Below are 19,703 nucleotides of genomic sequence, written 5' to 3' on the forward strand. Positions count from 1 at the left end.
TATGTAAATTAAACAAAATGTGGACCCCACCCCCAAAATGGGCATTGCTTGTCAACAGACAGAAATCATTGACTTTCACTAACTTCCATCCTGCTGATGGCTCTTTGCAACTAAGCTGTCATTTATTACAATTATCCTTAGTCTTTATATAATTGCCCGGTGGTAATTAAATTTTAGGTGAGGCAACTGCTTCCTCCATGTTTATTCCACTGACCTACTTTAGAGCCTTGTCTCTTTTCTGGCCACATCTGGGCCACGTGTGAGAGAGCCTTCACATACCCGGGTACCGCGGTGCGCTCCTCCTCGTTTCTTTCACACTTAGATACTTGATCTGCTTACACACCTGGCACAGGGGACACCCCACAAACTGAGCTTCTGCCACTGCCTCGGCTATTCCTCTTCTTCTCTCCAGGCCTTTCTCCTTGCCTACCCTTTCAGTAATCTCATTAGTTCCTTAAATTTAGTTATCCTTTTTATGACTCTCAGTTGTACCTCTGGTCTTTCTTTTCTGTTTCTGCTGCCCTGATAACCATTTGCCTGTTGGGCATTTCAAACTGGGTGGGGTGGAGACATCTTAAATGCAATAGACCCCAAACTAAACTCATCTCTCCCCATAACTCCTTCCTGCCTTACACATTTCCCTTTTCTGTAAGAGGCACCACTACCGCTAGGAGAATCATTTCAGGTATTATCCTGGACCCCCTCACTTGCCCTCAGCCCACATAGCTTCAGGTGCTGCATCTTGCTGTCTCCCTCTTCACATCGTCTCCTGTATCTAATGTTTTTCCTACACTCAAAGCTACCACCTTAACTCAGCGCTCACCCAAGTTCTTGCCACAGCCGGTTCAAGTCTCCCTGTATTCCATCCTGTACATTGCTGCCAAAGTAATTTTCTTTGAGTGCCTCTCTGAGAGTTTGACACATCGTTCGTCCAACTCCATTACTTTCCATTGCTTGTAGGAAAAATATAAACTCCTCTGTTTAGTTATTAAAGCTCTTCACAACCATGTCTGTCTTTTCAGTCTTACTGGACATTATTGTTCCCACATCATATGGACTTGGATAGATTGTTGTCTGTACCAGAAGAATGAATGTAGATGTCACTGAGTTAACAAATCTTATTATGGTAGATTTTTTTTTTTTTTTAATGTTTTCCATACTGGTTCCCAGTGAATGAGCTGTGGATCCTTTGTAACTTCTCAGTTACATCTCCATATGGGCTCTGTGCATTGTCATTTTGGTTTTGTTTAGCTCTTAAGGAACTATATGAGTGACCATATAATAAATATGCTGGAGAGTAAAAAATCTCATATTTGTGAGATTAAAAAAAATATGTATAGCCTTCATAAACACGCATATATTTTTCCAAATGTATGTATATCAAAAAGGTCCTTGTTCTTGGAAAAGTTTGAAACTACTGATATTTTCTTTTTCTAAATCTCTTTTTAAAATATAGATTTCCAAATGGCTCTGACATATGGCAGAAAGATGAATTCTAGGGTTTGTGTTTTATTACCATTTCTTGAATCCAACCAGCATGTCAGCATTTTTAATAACCACACTATATCACAAACATCAGCTTGTGGTATATTGTTGTCCTCAAATCACCCAAGCTCATGGCTCCCTGGTAAGTCTCCATTTTGTGTCTTTATGTCTTGAATTAGGACTCTTTGCAACTAAGCTGTCATTTATTACGATTATCCTTAGTCTTTATATAATTGCCCGGTGGTAACTAAATTTCCTCCATGTTTATTCCACTGACCTACTTTAGAGCCTTGTCTCTTTTCTTCTAGATAATGAAGGGTTTGGACCTGTCAGGTGTCCAGGAAGGTTTTTTTCTAGCTCTGATGTCCTGTGATTCTCATAGCATGTCCCTGGGACATTGTCTTCCCTTGAATGGTCTTCATCATGACTTGTTTTTGGCCAGCCTTTACACTTTAATACGTTTCCCATCTCCCCAGGTGACAGCAGCCACTCCCAGATTGGGGTGACCTTGGGTTTCAGACCAGGAATTATGAATAGGTTGATGTGGGCTCTCTCTCCAGAGCTGCAGCTCACTCGTCCTTGCACATCTGCCCGTTCTGTGGGACCCGCTCTTCCCCCCATCCTTTCAGTGTGCCTCCTGACAGGTGGCTACAGTGCAGCCCATCTTTCTTGTTCCTGGGTTACCTGCTTTTCCTTTGTAGTTTCATGGTTGTAATAGGCCTGCAGCTATTGCCGATGGGTGTCTGCTAGCTGTATGATTCTTCATAGTTCTTGAAGTGATCTCTGATTTCAAGTCTTCTGAGATTCTTTTATTTGAAGTCTTGCCACTATAGAAGTAAACCAGAAAAATATGGGTATGAGCCTTGGCTTTTCCTGTTCATATAATTTAGCTATGTTTTTTACAGAGATTACAGGTTTTTGTAGGGTTTGTCATGTTTTAGGCCTTGATACAATCAACCCAGTTTCTTCTGAAAGCAGGAGTATCTAGAGGACCTTATTGCCTATAAGGGTTTTCTGGTTTGGGGGCTGAATCTCCTCTGAAACAGTGGAGACTACTGATAAATTGTTTAAATGTTGCTAATAAAATTAAATACTCTTTGATTTTGATTTTCCTCATGTACGGTGAAAATAAATGACCATGTCTAGTCTGAAATGTTGCCTTATTTGCACATAAAAGTCTTTCTGAATTGGCAGCATTTTTACCTAACTGCTTGGTATTGTACTTTGAATTGCCAAGAATGGCTGCAGGAAGATGGTGCCTACTTCATCTTGTTCCCTAATGCTGTGAAAAGATTGAAACAATTGAGAGACCAGTTTTGAACTATTTTTAGCAGACTGTAACAGCCACTTCCTTGCCTTGGTTAAAACTACGTACAAAAATAGGATTTTGTGTTATTTTTCTACATGCTTTTGTGATAATGAAATGTAGAATGTAATTTTGATAGAAAGGGAAGGAAAAAAAAATAGGATATTTTCAAAGGTACTGTTCATGACTAGAATCATGGCCTCAATTTTTAAAAAATATGCATTTAATTTTAAATGGAAAAGTTATTTTATTTTCATTTGTTTTAGAATATTAATTTTTTCATACATATTCTTGCAATTTCTTGCTTTAATTAGAAATATAAGTATGTTTACTCTGTTTTACTAAGAACCAGAAAATGTAATTAGAATCTACCATTAGCAAAATAGCTAGAATAAGTAATTTGTTAGGTAGGTAATCTTATAATTTCTTTTAATTTTCTTTCAACGAAGGCCAATTTAAAGTGTAAGTCATTCTTTAAGAATGTCATTATTCTGTATGTTATATGATCAGCGTTCACTGCCTGTGTACAAGATCCAGAGCCAATACAGTTCCTCCTGTCAAAGAGCCTCAAATCTAATGGTGGGTGAAAGGTATCTTCACCAGTAATGGTGGCCTAAGGGAGAATGTGACAAGCTTAGAGGAGAGATCTAGACAAAATGCTGCCATGAATTTGAAGAGGCAGAAATTACTATTTACTGGGAGTGTGGAAAGCTTCATGAGAGAAAAAGACCTGTTTCTGAGGGGACCCCTGACTTGCAGAGAATCTGACTGAGTCTGTCTCCTCCAGAGATCATCATTTGCCACAGCTTCTTTGGGCAAGTAGGTAAGAGTCAGATTTTATGGGGCCTTAAATGTGAAGTTAAAATGTCAATTAACTACACTGAAATGTTAAGTAAGAATTTTGTACCTGCTTTTTGCTATATTTAGTAGACATTGGGAAACCACTCAAGGATTTTGAAGAGAGATATGGTAAGAAAAGGTCATTAGTGAGATTTCTCTCAACTGTGAATTGGAGAGGGAATTAAAGATAAGTCTAGGTGAGAAGAGGAGGAAGGAGCTTGTGGCAGGAGATAAAGAAGGGAGCACGTGGAGAACTTAGGCAGTGACTGAAGAATATGAGTGGTGAAAGAAAGGAAAAAATCAGGCAGCTCTAAAGTTAGGTGCCCAGCTGATTGGCAGGTATCTTCACCAGAAGTATGAAAGTTTGAAGTTGGGCTTATGGGCCAGGGGTTGAAGTGGAGCTTGTAAGTTCATTTCAAGGGAGTGTGTCTGTAGAGATAAAGGAGATAATCATCTAAGAAGATCAGCAAAGAGGGTGGGACAAGGGATAAGAGGTAGAGTAGTGCCCTTTCTTGTTCTGGGATGGTTAGGTAGGGGGAGGGAATGGGGATGGACATTAAGAGAGGAGTCTCTCTGAGGGTTCTGCAGGTGGTCTCCCTCTTCTTATGAAAGGTGGTGTCTGGATCATCAAAGGAAATTGGATTAAGGACTCTTAAAAAAATGGGTTTAAGCAGCCGTTGGTAATGTAATCAAGGTCCAAGAGGGGATAAGTAGAGTCCCTACAAGACAGCAGCACTTCAGTGATCCATGATCTACTTAATATGGAGTATCCACTAAAGTAGATTGGAACTCTTCTATAATTTAAAAGTCTTAAAGGGTAGCACTGTTTGGATATGCAGTTATTTTAAACAAATCAGATTGTGAACCCCTCTGACCTTAATGAAGCCGTTTCTCCAGAGTACTCCTGGCTAGCACTTGCGAGCTCTCTGTCATCTGAACCTCACAAAATTCCTTTCAAGTACAGCTGACAGGTACTAACCCCATTGTAGAGATTAGAAAACGGAACTTAATGGTGAAACACTCAGAGTAAGAGATGGTAAGTTGGAAAATAGGCTTGAACCCAAATTTCCTATGAAAAGGCTAACACTTTTCCAAGAAGAAGGTGGAAATAGGTGATTTGCTCAGCAAGAAATGAGGGATGGACTTGCAGACCATTATCTCCAGAGAGGAGAGCTGGGAGCTGATAGTGACAAAGTGAAACAGCATAGCTAGGCCAGGGTCTTGGAGGACATCCATGCTTCAAGTGAAGGGCAGAGATGGACTCCAGGAAAGGACCCTGAGAAATGAGGGAGAGCCAGGAGGGGCTTGGAGAAGAAGGAAGCGTGTGCAGGAGAGCTATCACAATGTCGAAGTGCTCTAGAGAGGGGAAGCTAGGTGGGACGGAGGGAGCATCGGCCCTGGAGTCAGGAGGACAAGAGTTCAAATCTGGCCTCAGACATTTAATCTTCATGACCCTGGGCAAGTCACCTACCCCTGATTGCTTCTATTCTCCCCCCACTTCCAAGTGCTCTAGAGAGATTAGAAAAGATGAGGCTTCAAAAAACGATCATTATGGGAGAAGATAATGAATGGTGGAGGGGGTGTGGGGAAACTGGGGCACTAATGCATTGTGTACATTGTGTAGCCACCTCCTCTTCCATGAAGGTGGCATGAGGGAGTGCCAAAGAGGCTCGAGAAGAGACAAGATGTGAAATAGATGCTGTGAAGGCAATAGCAAATCATTTAAGCAGTGATTGTACCTTTGCCTGACTTCATGGAGCGCCCAGTTGAGATTAGGTGTTCTTAGTCATCAAAGTCCATGATTTCCTCATTTAGTAGGAGTGAATGAGGCGGTAATGATTATGTGGGAGATTATTAAAAATACATATAATACGATGACAAAATCTCTAGGAAGAAATTAAAACTGTACCCAGAGGCAGATCCACAGCTCTGAATTTACTTGCAGATTTGTTTTGAAAAAATAAAATAAAACAAAATTCTGTAACCCTTATGCTATGAGCCAATATTGCAGCAATGATGTCCTCATTAGCATTTTCTTTATAGGATTGATAGTGGTTTCTTTTTATTCTTCCTAAATGTGATACGATGCATAGAGTCACACTGACTTTATTACTGTGTTTTGAAAATGCAATTCTGTGATGATACTTTGGGTAATTATTTCTGTAAATTATGTTTTTCTAATGGGGTTACAGAGGAAGTTTCTAGAAATTAATGCCTAATCTTTATAGGGCATCATTTCTATTTAGGAGAAAATTGAGGGGAAAATTAATTTTAAGAGAAATATATCTGTTCTTATTTGTGTCTTAAGAAAGGAATTGGTAAGGTCATTTAGTTTCACTTTATTTAGTTTCACAGAATTTTTATATTCAGAGAATGTTATTTATTATAGAGAATACATATGTATTCAAAGAACTATCCATTTTGATCCATTGAACAGTTAAAAAGAAATGTTTTTGATCCAGTTGGATGTTTTGTTTTAATTGACCTTATTCCTAATTCAAATTTGAAAAAAGTTACCTTTGTTTGGACTTCCTATTTCAGTTTTTTGGTTCAAATTTAACTTTATTAGGTGATGGTGTACTTTTTTGACTTAAAAAAAGTTTTAATTCATGAATAAGTAATTAGTCATTATGACTGAAAACAATAATAGACTTGAATTTGCCACAACTTAAGTCACTATAAAAAACCAAAAAAACTTAGCATACTTTGCAGAAGTAGGAATGTTAGAACAATTTTATAGTGTAAGATACAAGTTAGGAAGTGTGATTGTCAGTGGGAATTATTAGGTTTGAAATTATTAGCATCATAAAATGCTAATTAACCCCACTCTGAATTTTTAATTAGTTAAAAATAGGTTCTAAGATTTTAAAATATATAACTGTTTCTTTTCCAGTTTTACTTTGTATGAAATATCATTTTACTCAAGTTTATCAGTGACCAGAAGTCTTTCAAAATTTCTTGGTTCTAGAATTCTATATTTTAGTGATTTAGGTTGACCATTGAAATTAATGACATTCTCTTCAACCCATATTTGCTTAGTTTCTCATAAGTAATATCTCTATAGACAATTAACATACATACCCAAATACTCAAAGTTAAGTCATATTCAAAGTTGATCGCAGTGATAAACTGTAGCAGTTTTGTGGATTATAGGGAAATGTTGGGTTGAATAGACCAGGTTTGAAATTTGTTGCATTATTTAGTAGACATTATTGTCTACTAAATGAAATTTGTCTGCAAAACCTTATTTGGCTTAATTAAAAGATAAGAACAATTTATATTAGTGAAAACTCTGAATTAGAGAATATTTTAGAAGAAAAAATATTTCCTTTCCTCATCTCCCTCATGCCTATAATAACTCAAGAGTAGGCTCAAAGGTAGTGGTGGTGGTTGTTGTTTAATGCAATTAACGGATCACAGAATATCAATATGGAAAGAGACCTTACAGACAAGAAAAGTGAGTTCCCAAAGATTATGTACTTTGAGCTAATAATTGGCAGACAAAGATTTTCATTTAGGTCTTCCTTCTTCAATCCCATGGTCTTTCCATGCTCTATAATAATAATTGTTATGTATAGATATTTCTGATTATCTTAAAATGATTTTTTTTCCTCATAAACATTTCAGACTTGAATCCTCTAATCTTTGTCATGCTGTATTCCCTTTGAAGAGAAAGAGTTTGCTTTGAAAAGATAAACATCGTTATTGAATGTTGTCGTTAACTAAATCAGGAATTAAGTGTTCTTACGCTTAAGATATGATATAAAAATGGATACTCTGCTCACTAGAATGCCAATAAAATCTAACAGAATGGTACTTTTAGCTAGTAATTTAGCCAGTTGCCTCTTTGGGAAAAGAATTAAGTAACACCTTATGTATATGACTTTGTTTCAAGTGAATACAGCCAGATTTCATAGCCTGTCATTGCCCCGTACACATTCTAATTAGTATCAGTAGCTGGTAGGCTATGTAGCCTGTGCCCTGGCTGACTTATCCTGACTTACCTGGAGAAGAGAGCTAAGGTGTGTTGGGACCCCTCGAATATTTGAGAGCCTAACACACAGAGGAGAGATTAGGCCTGGCCCGGGTCATACCAGAATGTGACTTAAAGTTTATTGTGAGACAGATTTTTGGGGTATTATGTGAAGAAAACTTTTTAATAATTAGCAATACTAAGCTCCATAAAAAGAGATGGGCTTTTTAGTGGAAATAGTCCAAGAAAGTTTCCTCCCCTTCATTTTGGGCTGAACTGTGGGGTCCACAGTTGTCCAATCTTGAGGCCGAGCCCTCAGCCATAACCCTTTTATTAAAGGGACTAGATGCCTTTTTGTGCGCTTTCTCCTGCTTCTCCCGTTTGTTAGTGCAGAATCTTTTTGGAAAACAGACCTACGCGCTGACTTCCCAAAAGGGTCGGAAGTGCTGCATCCATGCGGGTGGTCCAGCGAGGGTCATCTCTGCTGAGTGGTCCTGGGGTAGAGCGGGCAATAGGGCGGTCTGGGGGATCGGAGATAGGAGGGATTCTGTTTTCATTAAATTATCTCCACCACACAAGGCTTGTTCACAATCATTAGCCAAAGAGAGGAGAGGTCTGAAGGTCCTCTCCCCCACTGTGGCCTTGGTAACACATCAAGTCTGGAGGGTAAAGGGCCTCTGGTCAGCATTCTGTGATAAAACCAGTGTATTTCGTAACAAGCCAATAAACTTATAGTTTGTAGTTTAAAGTTTAGGGCCTATGATAAGAAAGAGCCAATCACTGACCACATATATGTTGATAGATAAGTATATACTTGCTAATAATTACTAAACCCACAGAATCTCACTATACTTAGTGGTGTTGATTGGAATAAAGTAAGGTTCCAGTTATCTTATAACTGTCCATTAAGGTCTCTTCCATCTCTAAGATTCTTTGTTACACAGTACTTAGTATAGTGTGTATTATAGTTATTTATGTTTATGTTCTCTCCCAGACTAACGGAGGGCAGGGACCCCATCTTATCTAAACTTTGTTTTCCCCAGCAGTTGGTATAGGGATCAGTAGTAAATATTTAATTATATTAAATGATGGAACATTCTGAAACAATGCAAAAAGCTGTAGATTTGTATTTTGAAGACTTGTACTTGAAAGTTAATTTTGAAATGTAATTTCTATGTGATCTTGGGTAGAGCAATTAATTTCCTTAACTTATAACATGAGGAAGTTAGGCTAGATAATCCTAGATATCCTTTTAAAAGTATAATTATTTTTCACTTTCAAGTAATATGGATCTGTTTTCCCTATCGTTCCTTTCCCCTTCACTACTCCTGTAGGGGCTGAGGGCAGAACCTTTGTCACAAGAGAGCAAAGTTAAATAGAACAAATACCCACGCTGAACTGCTTCTGAAAATGTGCCTTATTCTACATCTCCAGTCCCTCCATTTCTCTGCCAAGACCTCTGAATTTATTTTCACTACATTGGAACTGCTGTTGATGGTAGTATTGATCAGAGTTCTGCAATCTCTCAAATTGTTTATCTTTCCAGGGTTATTGAATGTGTTGTTCTTCTAGTTCTGCACTTATTCTTGTGCATCAATACATACTTAATAGATTTCTTTCAAATCATCCCTTTTGTCATTTCTTAGGATACAAGAAGGTTCTGTTGTACCATATGACAGGTTTTATTTGTTTTTTTCCAGCCATTCTCCTGGTGGATGAGCATTTTCTTAGATTCCAGTTCTTTGCAACTATGAAATCAATATTTTCTTAAATGTTTTCTGACTTGCCTTACAAAAGAATGAGAATTGAGCAGCAGGGGAGGGACCTGACTGATGTCCGGGCAGTGAAGCACACCTTGATCCTGAGCTGGGTCAGATTTCTTTTCTTTGATCTTTTTAGGAGCTGGCTCAGATAAAGGTTCCTTCTTATCTTTGTGCCTCCATGAGGCACTCATCCTGTGACCACTCAGCAGAGATAATCCTTACCTTGACCCCCCCCCCCCCATCTCCTTTTGAAAAGTCAACCTGTAGGTCTGTTAATCATTGAGATTCTGCATTTTACTCTTTCATCTGTGTCATCCTGGTAATCAACTGGGTCAATGGGTAAGCAGTAGGAACTGGTGAGTTTACTTTACTAGTACAGCTCCAATTCTCAAAGTTGTTTTAATTTGTATTCTTCCAGTTATTAATGACATGGAGCATTTTTCTTATGACTATCTGCAGCTTGGATTTTTTTCCTTTGACAATTTCTTGTTGCTGGAGGCAGAGCCAAGATGTCAGGAAAAAAGCAGGGACTCACTTTAGCTCTCCCTAAAAATACCTTTAAATAATGACTCTAAACAAACTTTATAGCATCAAAATCCATAAAAAGATGGAGAGAAACACGTTTCCAGCTGAAGACAACTTGGCAAGAAAAATCTGTTGCACCAGGGTAAGAATGGAGGGCAGTCTGGGAAGGCTGCTCCAGCACAGCCCCAGCCCCAGCAAACCAGAAGTCTTTGAGAGCCTCTGAATCCCGGGCAGTTTCCAGACCTCTTGGCCCACAGACACCAAAGATGACTTAGAGTCAGCAGAAAAGGGCGTCTCATAACCCGGAATAGCCCAAGCCTCAGCACACCCAGGAGAGGACCCTGCGAGTTACTGAATCTAGTGGCAGCAACAGTGGTGGTGGCAGTGGCTTCTGGACATCTCACCTCACAGAAGTAAGGGAGGGTCAAACAGTTGGTCAGAAGGAGATTTCAGAAGTGTCTTTGCTAATACTGAGGCAGGGCTCTGTTGACTTGTCCGTACTCAGATTCAGGAAACAATCCTGCCTCACAGTACTAAAATGAAGAGAGATTACTATATTAGAACTTAGTGCTTGTGATCCCTCACAGACTAGAGCACTGGCCAGAAGGGTTGTAAACACACTTCTCCTTGGGTTATACCACCTTGGAAGAACTGAAAACTTACAGATCCCTAGAAGTATCTCTGAAAACAGCTGTATAAACCCCTGAAGCTTGGGGCATTAAACCCTTCATCCTGGAAACAGAGCTCTCCTTTAACAAAACTTAAAAACCAAATAATAGTCTGGGAAGGTGAGCCAACAACAGAAAAATATTCTGGCCTTAGAAAGTTACTATGGCAATAAGGAATATCAAAACACACACTCAAAAGAAGATAACAAATCTCTAAGAAAAATAAGAATTGGTTTTAAATCATGGAAAAAATCAAAAGGGATTTTGAAAATGAAATGAGAGAAATAGAGGAAAAATAGGGAAGAGAAATGAGAATGATACAAAAAGAAGTACAAAAAACCAATGAGGAAAAGAATCCCTTAAAAAGCAGAATTGGCCAGATGCAAAAAGAAGTACAAAAACTCACTGAGGAGAATAATTCCTTAAAAATTAGAATTGAATAAATGAGAACTAATGACTTCATGAGAAATCAAGAAAGAATAAAACAAAACCAAAAGAATGAAAAAAAAATAGGAAAACAATGTGAAATATCTCATTAGAAAAACAACTGATCTGGAAAATAAATCTAGGAGAGATCATTTTAAAATTGTTGGGCTATCTAAAGCCATGTTCAGAAAAAGAGCCTTGATATCATCTTTCAAGGCATTATCAAGGAAAACTGTCCTGATATTGTTGGACCAGAGGGTAAAATAGAAATTGAAAGAATCCACTGGTTACCTCCTAGATGATCCAAGAAAATTCTGAAGGACTTATGATAAAAAATGTTATCCATGCCCAAAGAAATAGCTGATTGTGTCTGAATATAGATAGAGGTTAACTTTTCTTTTCCCTTGAGTGGGGAGAGAGAATGTGTGTTTTCTTTCACAAGATGAGTTTTATCGAAATGTTTTGCTTAACTTCACATGTGCCTTCTCAGTGGGAAGATGCAAGAAGGGAGGAAAAGAGAGAATCTGGAACTCAAATCTGGAACAAGCACATGCTAATTGTTTTCTATGTAACTGGGGAAAAATAAAATGCTTTTAAAAGGGAAAATTGCTTGTTTATATATCCTTTCATCATTCCAGCAGATGTCTTTCAATTTTAAATTTGTGAGCCTATAATCCTTTTGTTGAAGTACGTTCTTAAAGTTCATGGGAGATTGAACTATAAAACCTCTAAGATTAATTGGATGGAAAACTTTTTAAAAAATTATTAGCACTTTCTATTTTCTAGGCTTTGTATTAAACATTGTGGATACAGGTTCAAAAGAGAGAATTTACAAAGAAATTACATTCGAATGGGGGAGGTAACACATAGAAGGGAATGATGACCAGGAAGGTTAAAAGACATTGCTGGATCTGCTATGATCAGCAAGAGTTCCAGAAGAGTAAGGATGAATATCCTTCTCTTGACAGGGAGGTGAATGGTTTCAAGATGCAGAATGTGACACATTTTTGGATATGGTCAATGTGGATTTTGCTTGACTTTGCTCTGTGTACCAAGATTTCTGCCCTCCATCCTCTATAGCAGGGGTTCTCAAACTATGGGCCTCGAGCCAGATGCGGCCCACTGAGGACTTTATGTGGCCTCCCAGGTTATGGCAAATGGGCTGAGGGGCGGAGACAGAGTGTGAGTTTTTGTTTTTACTCTAGTCCGGCCTCCCACAGTCTGAGGGACAGGGAACTGGCCTCTATTTAAAAAGTTTGAGGACCACTGTTTTATAGTAAAGCTTTTGATACTGAGTCTTGATTCTTATGGGACCATGTAAGTGAATGTGAAGGTTACAAAATAATGATTTATTTTCAGCAAATGTTTGACTAATATACCTCTATATTTGGGGTCATGTAAAATTTTTTTCAGGGGAAAAGGAGCCGTGAATGGAAAAGGTTTAAGAAGCTCTACCATATTAGGAGGAGTGGTAGGGATTGGAAAAGGTGAGGGACAGAGAAAAAAGATTCATATTACTTGAAAGTAAAAAGCAATTTAAATTTTAAAAGGATATTTTATCCAACCTCCTTAAAAGATGAAAAAGATGTGAATGGAGCTATAGGAAAACTGAATGATTTACCCTTTCTAGAAATTGTGGTAGTATTAATTAAGTTATTTTTTTCAAAGTATAAGGCATTCTCATGACCGATTTAAGTGTTGCAAATTTTGTAGCATTCCTTTCATCCTTTCATAATTTAGCTTTTTTTTTTTTTTTTTTTTTTTTTCTGTCAAAATACAGGTCGAAGAAGGAAGTAAGGGTATTCCGTTAGGATCCCTAATTGGATTGATGGTGGAGGAAGGAGCTGACTGGAAGCAAGTTGAAATTCCCAAAGATGTGAGTCCTCAGCCGCCTCCAGCTTCACCTGTGTCTGCGCCACCCCCAGTTTCACCTGTGTCTACGCCTCTCCCAGCTGAAGCCGTGCCTCCTGCCTCTATCAAAAAGCCCCCCCCAGTTAGGAAACTGCAGTGAGTATGCCGTTCTGGAGCAGGCTTCTAAGGGCACGTGGCCTCTAGGTGGGGCCTGTTCTCTCTCATTCTTTTCCTAAGAATTTGAGGCAGAGAACAAGGTGATTAAGTTACCTTGTCGAGGTGCAGGGATCAAGTTAGCACAGTGCCTTGGACTGAGCTGAGACCAGTGGCCATCCCTTGGAACTCTTCTTGGAATCTCCTAATGCGACTATGCCCCAGGGCAGGCAGGGAAGGCCATGGGTCGTCTCTCTCCTGGAGCTGAGAGTGCTCTCTTCCGACTGACTTCCTTGCCTGGACTCTCCCTCTTCCCTTATTTCTCCTCTCCTTGCTCTCCACATCTCCTAGAGGAGGAGCCCCCTGGGTGGGCTGGGAAAGCTGGAAATGAATAACAAAACACTTGGTGTTTATGTAGCATTTTATGGTTAAAAAGCACTTTTCATGTGTTATCTCATTTAATCCTGGAGCTAGATAGAACCTGTGGGCGTGCCTGGGTCTTCTCCCACCTCCAGAATGCATCCCTGAAGAGTCTGGGGCTTTAGGGATGGAAGGAACTTCAGAGATGAAGAGATTGAGGTCCAGAGAGGTGCCAGGACTTCTCCTGGGACACAGGGGTTCTCATTATCACAAGCTGGGCCAACTGACACAAAATGAAAGTAGCTTTAAAAAACAAACCAACTAGTTTTGATTCCATTTTAATAGAATTAATTACTATGCTTGGATTTCTTGCACAGAGGAAAGGGGGCTTGTTCTAGCTGGTTTTCTGTGAGCTCTCAGAAGCACAGGATGTTAGCATCTCATCGGAGCGAAGGGCCACTGGAATGATCAGGTGGAGAAACAGGCTCCCCAGGGCAGCGGCTCTCCCGCGGTCCCCCTGGCCAAGATTCACATCTAAGGTTTTTGACCGCAGCTCCTGGCTCGGCCCACCGTTCAGCCAGACTCCTGCATAAAGACATGCTTTCAGGGATGTCCCTCACACTCTCTTGTAGGCTTACTTTCTGTTAACACAGTTTTAGAAGTTTCTGATTTTAATCATCGGATGAAGGATTAACAAAACATTTTTGTTAAAACCTGTTCCTTTACTAGGCTTCTCTCTTTCTTTTGAATGACCTTCATAAGACAAAGGGGATTGGTATTTTTGTTTCTGTTTCTTCTGCTTACCAAGCATCCCCTTAGAACTGCACCAGATATTGCAGAGGCCTTTCTTTTTCCTGGTTTTCTTATTCACTATTTTACACCTTTGGATACATATGTGGTGTCCTTCAATCTTGCTCTTCTCTTCTTCCCCACAGTCACCTCCACCATTGTCTCAGTTTTTTGAAGGCGCTGCCAGCAATATAACCCTTCTGGCAGGTTCTGTGTTGCTGGAGACTTCAAGTAAGGTCCCAGCAACAGATGCGATTGCCTTCTAAGGCTTAGCCTTGTTAAGTGTGGAGTGGCTCGTCCCCATGAGGCTTGTTTCCTGGTAATGGTCCTTTGTTCATAGAAACCAAAGAAAGGCACAGGACGGCATCCAGTCTTGTTTGGCATCCTCTGCCTTGGCAGTGATGTGGTCTGCAGGGCACCAAGAACCACAGAATGTGTTTCTATTTTCGTGATAGCTGTTGTTACTAGAAAGGTGAGCTCCTTTTCCATTGACTGAGTAGACATACTACTGGCAGATCTGAACCATGTCAGTGCTAATATTTTCATCACAAGGAAACAAAAAGAATTTAGAAATTGTAGGTAAAATGCCTCATAAATTCTCCTTGAATTTTATTGTGTGTCCAAAGGCCATGAGAAAAATCACTTCATGGGTCACTTGGTCATCTTGTCCTCTATGCTGATAAGTATTTACCAAAAGACCTCCATGAAGATGATTGCAGCTTAAGCACCAACATCTGTTTCAGAGGATGAAAAGGTAGATAAGATTCTTTAAATTATATCAACACGATCTAATACTCAGGGATTTCACTGCCAAAATTGGGTGGACAGAGTAATAAATGTTGCAAAACAGTTCAGGAATAAGCAATAAGAAGGCCCAAAGGATTGCAAAATTGTTCTCATCCTCTTTTCCTTGCATAGTTGGGAGATACTGAATTTGGGTTAACACCAAAATAAAATTCAAAAATTTTTTGAGTATGATTTAACAGAAAATGGGAGTCACTTATGAATCAACTTTCTTTTTCCATTCAGACAACCAACTTGTTAAAGCAAAAATAAAAATTGATATGTTAGAAGCACTAATATAAAAAATGGAGTGTGCAACTGAGGTAGCTACAGCTTGACATGTTTATACCAACTGGTAACAGCCACAAAAATGGGCAATGGGTAAAAGAACAGTTGTCCACAAAGAACATATTACTATGTAAGTCAATAAACATTTATTAAGCACTTGCTACATACATAGGCACTGTGCAAAGAGTTAGAGATTTAGAGAAAGGCAAAAGACCCTTCTTATAAGAAAAATTTTAACTGATGTTACTGATAAAAATACACATAATTTTTAATTCTATAAAACTTTAAATTGCTATGGTGAGGAGACCAAAAATTCCTAGAAACTATCCTAGCCAGCAAAAAGTAGAGCAATATATGTCATTTAAGGACAAAAAAGGTAGTTATAAATATTTTTGTGTAGAAAAGAATGGAAGATTATGAGCAGCATCACTTCATACAACAATGAAAGGTAATGGCACAGGTGTATGGTAAGACAGACAGCCATCCTTAGGGAGGGACAGCAGACAGACAGTTGGAGGAGATTTGTCAGAGTTTCTCTGCCTGTTTCCTCCGACACTGACGAGAGAGGAGCCTCCGTCGGGCAGTCTCACAGCCCAGGCCCAGGGCACCGCCGGAGGAGTAAATGGCCCCAGAGCTGTAGGGCCTGGCTGGGTGTGGGGAGCATGTAATGGTGGGGACTGTGATAAGCGAGTGTGGACGACTCAGCGGAGAGAATGGTCTAGCATTAGAGTGCCAAATGGGGTGCAAGGGGGTATTGGGACAGTGGCCGAGCTCCAGATGTGAAGGACAGCACCTGCTGGCAAGTCCAGCCAACTTCTAGGTTAGTTTTGCTTGACTTATAAAGGAGATTCTTGATAGGGAAAGCTAGCTAAGCAGATGAAGAGAGGAAATACTGAACGATAAGAGCTAAAAGCAGCAGTAATATTTTTCTTTTACCTATCTATTGCTGAGGCAATTGAAGTTAAGTGACTCGCCCAGGGTCACACAGCTAGGAAGTGTTAAGTGTCTGAGGTCACATTTGAACTCAGGATCACCTGACTTTCAGGGCTGGTGCTCTATGCACTGCGCCACCCAGCTGCCCCCAGTAATTTTTTTTTTTTTTTTTTTTTTAGAAAAGACATTAAAGAAAACAAAGATAGGAGAAAAACCTAATTTAACTCAAGTCTACATGAGAGTTTTTGCCTCCATGGAGGATACCTGATAAAGAAGAATGCTGGATGTAGGGAGAAAAACTTTGGCCTTCTTATTCCCCTCAGTAGGCACTCGGAAATATATTTATTAATAACCCATTTGTCTACTTTATCATCTCCACAAAGGAAGAGAATAATTCATATACACACACACACAAACCTTAATGAAGGTTTGAGGAGGAAATAAGCCAGGTTCCCTAAATAATATACTAAAGCAAATCACATCTTTATAGTCTCACAATTGAAAAAGTAAATTTAGGGAATGCAAAACCCCACTGAATTTATTGTGGGGTGTAAAAATCTATTTGATTTTGTAAAGCAGAAGATTCCCTTAATTAGCCTCTCTTTCAACAAGGCATTTCCTCTGATCATAAAAAGGTTTTGTACAATATCCTGTAATACAAATAACTGTCTTGTCCTCTGATTTCTAGTGAATATAATGCTGGATTTTGTCAAGAGACCTTGGTTTTATTTGAGTCCCACCTAAGGCAGTTCCTAGATATTTGATTGATAGAAATCATTTTTCCTTTTCAGCCTCAGTTTCCTAATTGTAAAAACAAGGATGATACATGAAGTGTTAACATTATAGGGTTATTTTTGAGTACCAAATGAGATAACATATGTAAAGTGCTTTATTAATAAACAAATCAATTAATGTGTGTTAAATGTCTTATTTTCTAAATCCTCTGTTAGTCATTGGGATTATAAAGATGAAAACAAATCATGTCAGAGGAAACAGTACCCCCCAACAAATAAATAAATAAATAAACAAGTAAACAAACAAGCAAACCGAAAATCTTTTTTGCACTATAGTTGAGAGACAGAGAGAGAGAGAGACAGAGAGAGAGACAGAGAGAGACAGAGAGAGAGAGAGAGAGAGAGAGAGAGAGAGGAGACAGAGACAGGAGAGAGAGAGAGACAGAGACAGACAGGCAGAGAGACAGAAAGAGAGAGAGAGAGATCACTGGTGGTTGGAGAGGGTTCAGGCAAGGCCTTCTTTAGGAGATGATATTGAACTGAGCTTTGAAAGCAGCTAGAGATTCTAAGTAGCACTGATAAGAAGAAACAGTGTTCCAGTTAAGGGAGAATTTTTAGGCATAAATGTCAGCTATTAATGGGATTACATCAATATAAAAATGTCATCGATTTGAGTTCTGTTACCATTTAGTTATGAGAACCTGTTCTTGCCTCAGTTTCCTCTTCTGTAAGATGATCTCAGCTCCTACCTTTTGAGAGTTGGGTATAAAGTAAGTTTTGTTCATTGTTAGTCAGTAGTTAGTACATATGTCCCTTGCAGTATTTAAATTATTTGAATGAGAATTGAAGAAAAAAAACTTTATTCATTAATTTATCTTTTTAAATAGTTTGAACTGATAATTATTTAAATGTTTTATAAAAATATTTTGTCTGTAAAATTAATCAGAGAATAGAGATTATTTTGAATGTCCTAAAATAGTTTGAAATTTAGCTTTATATGTGGTTACAAACTGGTTTTTGTGAATGATTATTACTAAAATGATCTAGATGATAGGTGTCAAACTGCAAAATAAATAAAAATTTAGTACATGTAGTTTTCTAAGTTAACCTGCAGGCAACAGCTCTACTTGAGGCTGACATCCCTGATCTAGATCATTTTATTTGAAATAACCATATGTTTTTGCCATTTTGTGACCTGCATTTTCTTATTTAGGCTCCGGCTAAGTCCTGCTGCTCGCAACATTTTGGATACTCATGACATTGATGCCAACCAGGGTACCCCTACAGGACCTCGGGGCATCTTTACTAAAGAGTATGTATGTGTTTTATGTCAATAGAGAGCATATATTTACCAAGATCCTTTGTTAAAGAAAGCACTTCATTGAAGATATTAATACAGGGGGGAGTTATCAGTGTAATTTCCTTCAGACTATTTTGCCTTTTATATTTTAATTATTTTTGTTACAGTCCAGTACAATTCTTAGAATGCCAGAATGTATGTGTGCACAAGTCTGTTTATTTACATAATTTCCTATTACCCACAAAACAGTTTGGTTTTGATTATGTCCAAGTCTTTGGTTTTAGTGAAATTATTACAAATTGTGATGTTGAATATTTAAACTCATGACTTAGATATATTACGTTTAAATCAGAAGTGGTGAAATAGCTATATGAAGCCATTTGTTTCCCAAGTCATCTTGAATCTTTTTTTTTTTTATCTCTTCAATGATGATTGTGTATTTTATCTTAATAAATGTACCTTTTTACCTGTTTAGGGATATTTAATTTTAAAAGACTAAGAGAAAATACCAAAGTAGTTCTAATTGAAGAAAGTCTACTTAAGGAATTATTATACAATCAGCATACTGATATTGTGGTATTTAAGAATAATGAAAAAAAAAGGGGGGGAATATACATTGAACTAATTTAGTTTTGAATTAAAATGATTAATGATCAGAAATGGACAACAGAATGGAAATTGCCACGACCTATAATAACTTCAGAACCTTAAGCCATGCTAAACATATCCCTACAACAGGAAAAATGGAGTTTAGAAACAATTTTAGGCAGCAAAAATCTAACTTAGTTTTTAAATAGAAGGAGTTGCCAAAGGCAAAAATGGTTTACTGTATAAACTCATTTGTAAAATCTGAGAAAGAAGGATGATAGATTAATATGAAGGTATTATCCAATAAAGAGTAAAATCAGTTGAAAGAAACTGGCAATATGTCCACCTCAGTATCATTCAGAGATGAGTAAGGAAAAAGAACTGCAAGTCAAAGAAAAAAGGAAAGATTTGCAAAAAGAATTTAACAAGTTGTTTCTTCACTACATTTAGACCTTAGCATGTTGGTCACACGGACTCAGAGATGAGGTAGAAAGGGCTCTCAGGACAATAAGAGGAAAGCAGCCAGACTAGACCAAGTCTGTTGAAAGCCGATGCAATCGGGAGAATAGCAGAAGATACCAAAGACATAAATGACAAAAATCCCAGAGAGCGTTAATGCTGAAAAAAGGGCAGACACTACTGACCTCTGTCTACTCTCCCATGAATACAATATCTTTCTGCCTGTCATATTTACTCAAATTCACCACATCCTCTGAAGGTATTAGTAGGAAATGGGCAGGCTTGGACAAGCAATATTCAATAGGGAGCCATACCTTTATCATTTCACAATCTTCAGTAGAGCACTGCTTTGTAGTGTGGGGGGGAGTGTTTGGTTTTTTTCCAACTATGTGTGTCTCCCATTCATATATCTGTTATTCACAATTCCTTAGAAAATATAATAGAAACAATCATGTTCAGTGTCCTCATTACAATAAGCA

The 19,703-nt window shown here is 38.4% G+C and overlaps 1 protein-coding gene across 2 annotated transcripts in view; it reads left to right on the forward strand.

Moving 5' to 3' along the window:
- PDHX (pyruvate dehydrogenase complex component X) overlaps window positions 1-19,703 on the forward strand; it is an 89,063-nt gene that overhangs the window by 26,572 nt on the left and 42,788 nt on the right. For both annotated transcript variants that reach the window (XM_074272905.1, XM_074272904.1), the window contains exons 4-5: window positions 12,767-12,993; window positions 18,091-18,189. In XM_074272905.1, the coding sequence (XP_074129006.1) occupies window positions 12,767-12,993; window positions 18,091-18,189 (326 nt within the window). The remainder of the gene's footprint in view (window positions 1-12,766; window positions 12,994-18,090; window positions 18,190-19,703) is intronic.

This window comes from Sminthopsis crassicaudata, chromosome 6 (assembly GCF_048593235.1).
Source record: "Sminthopsis crassicaudata isolate SCR6 chromosome 6, ASM4859323v1, whole genome shotgun sequence".
Taxonomy (NCBI): domain Eukaryota; kingdom Metazoa; phylum Chordata; class Mammalia; order Dasyuromorphia; family Dasyuridae; genus Sminthopsis; species Sminthopsis crassicaudata.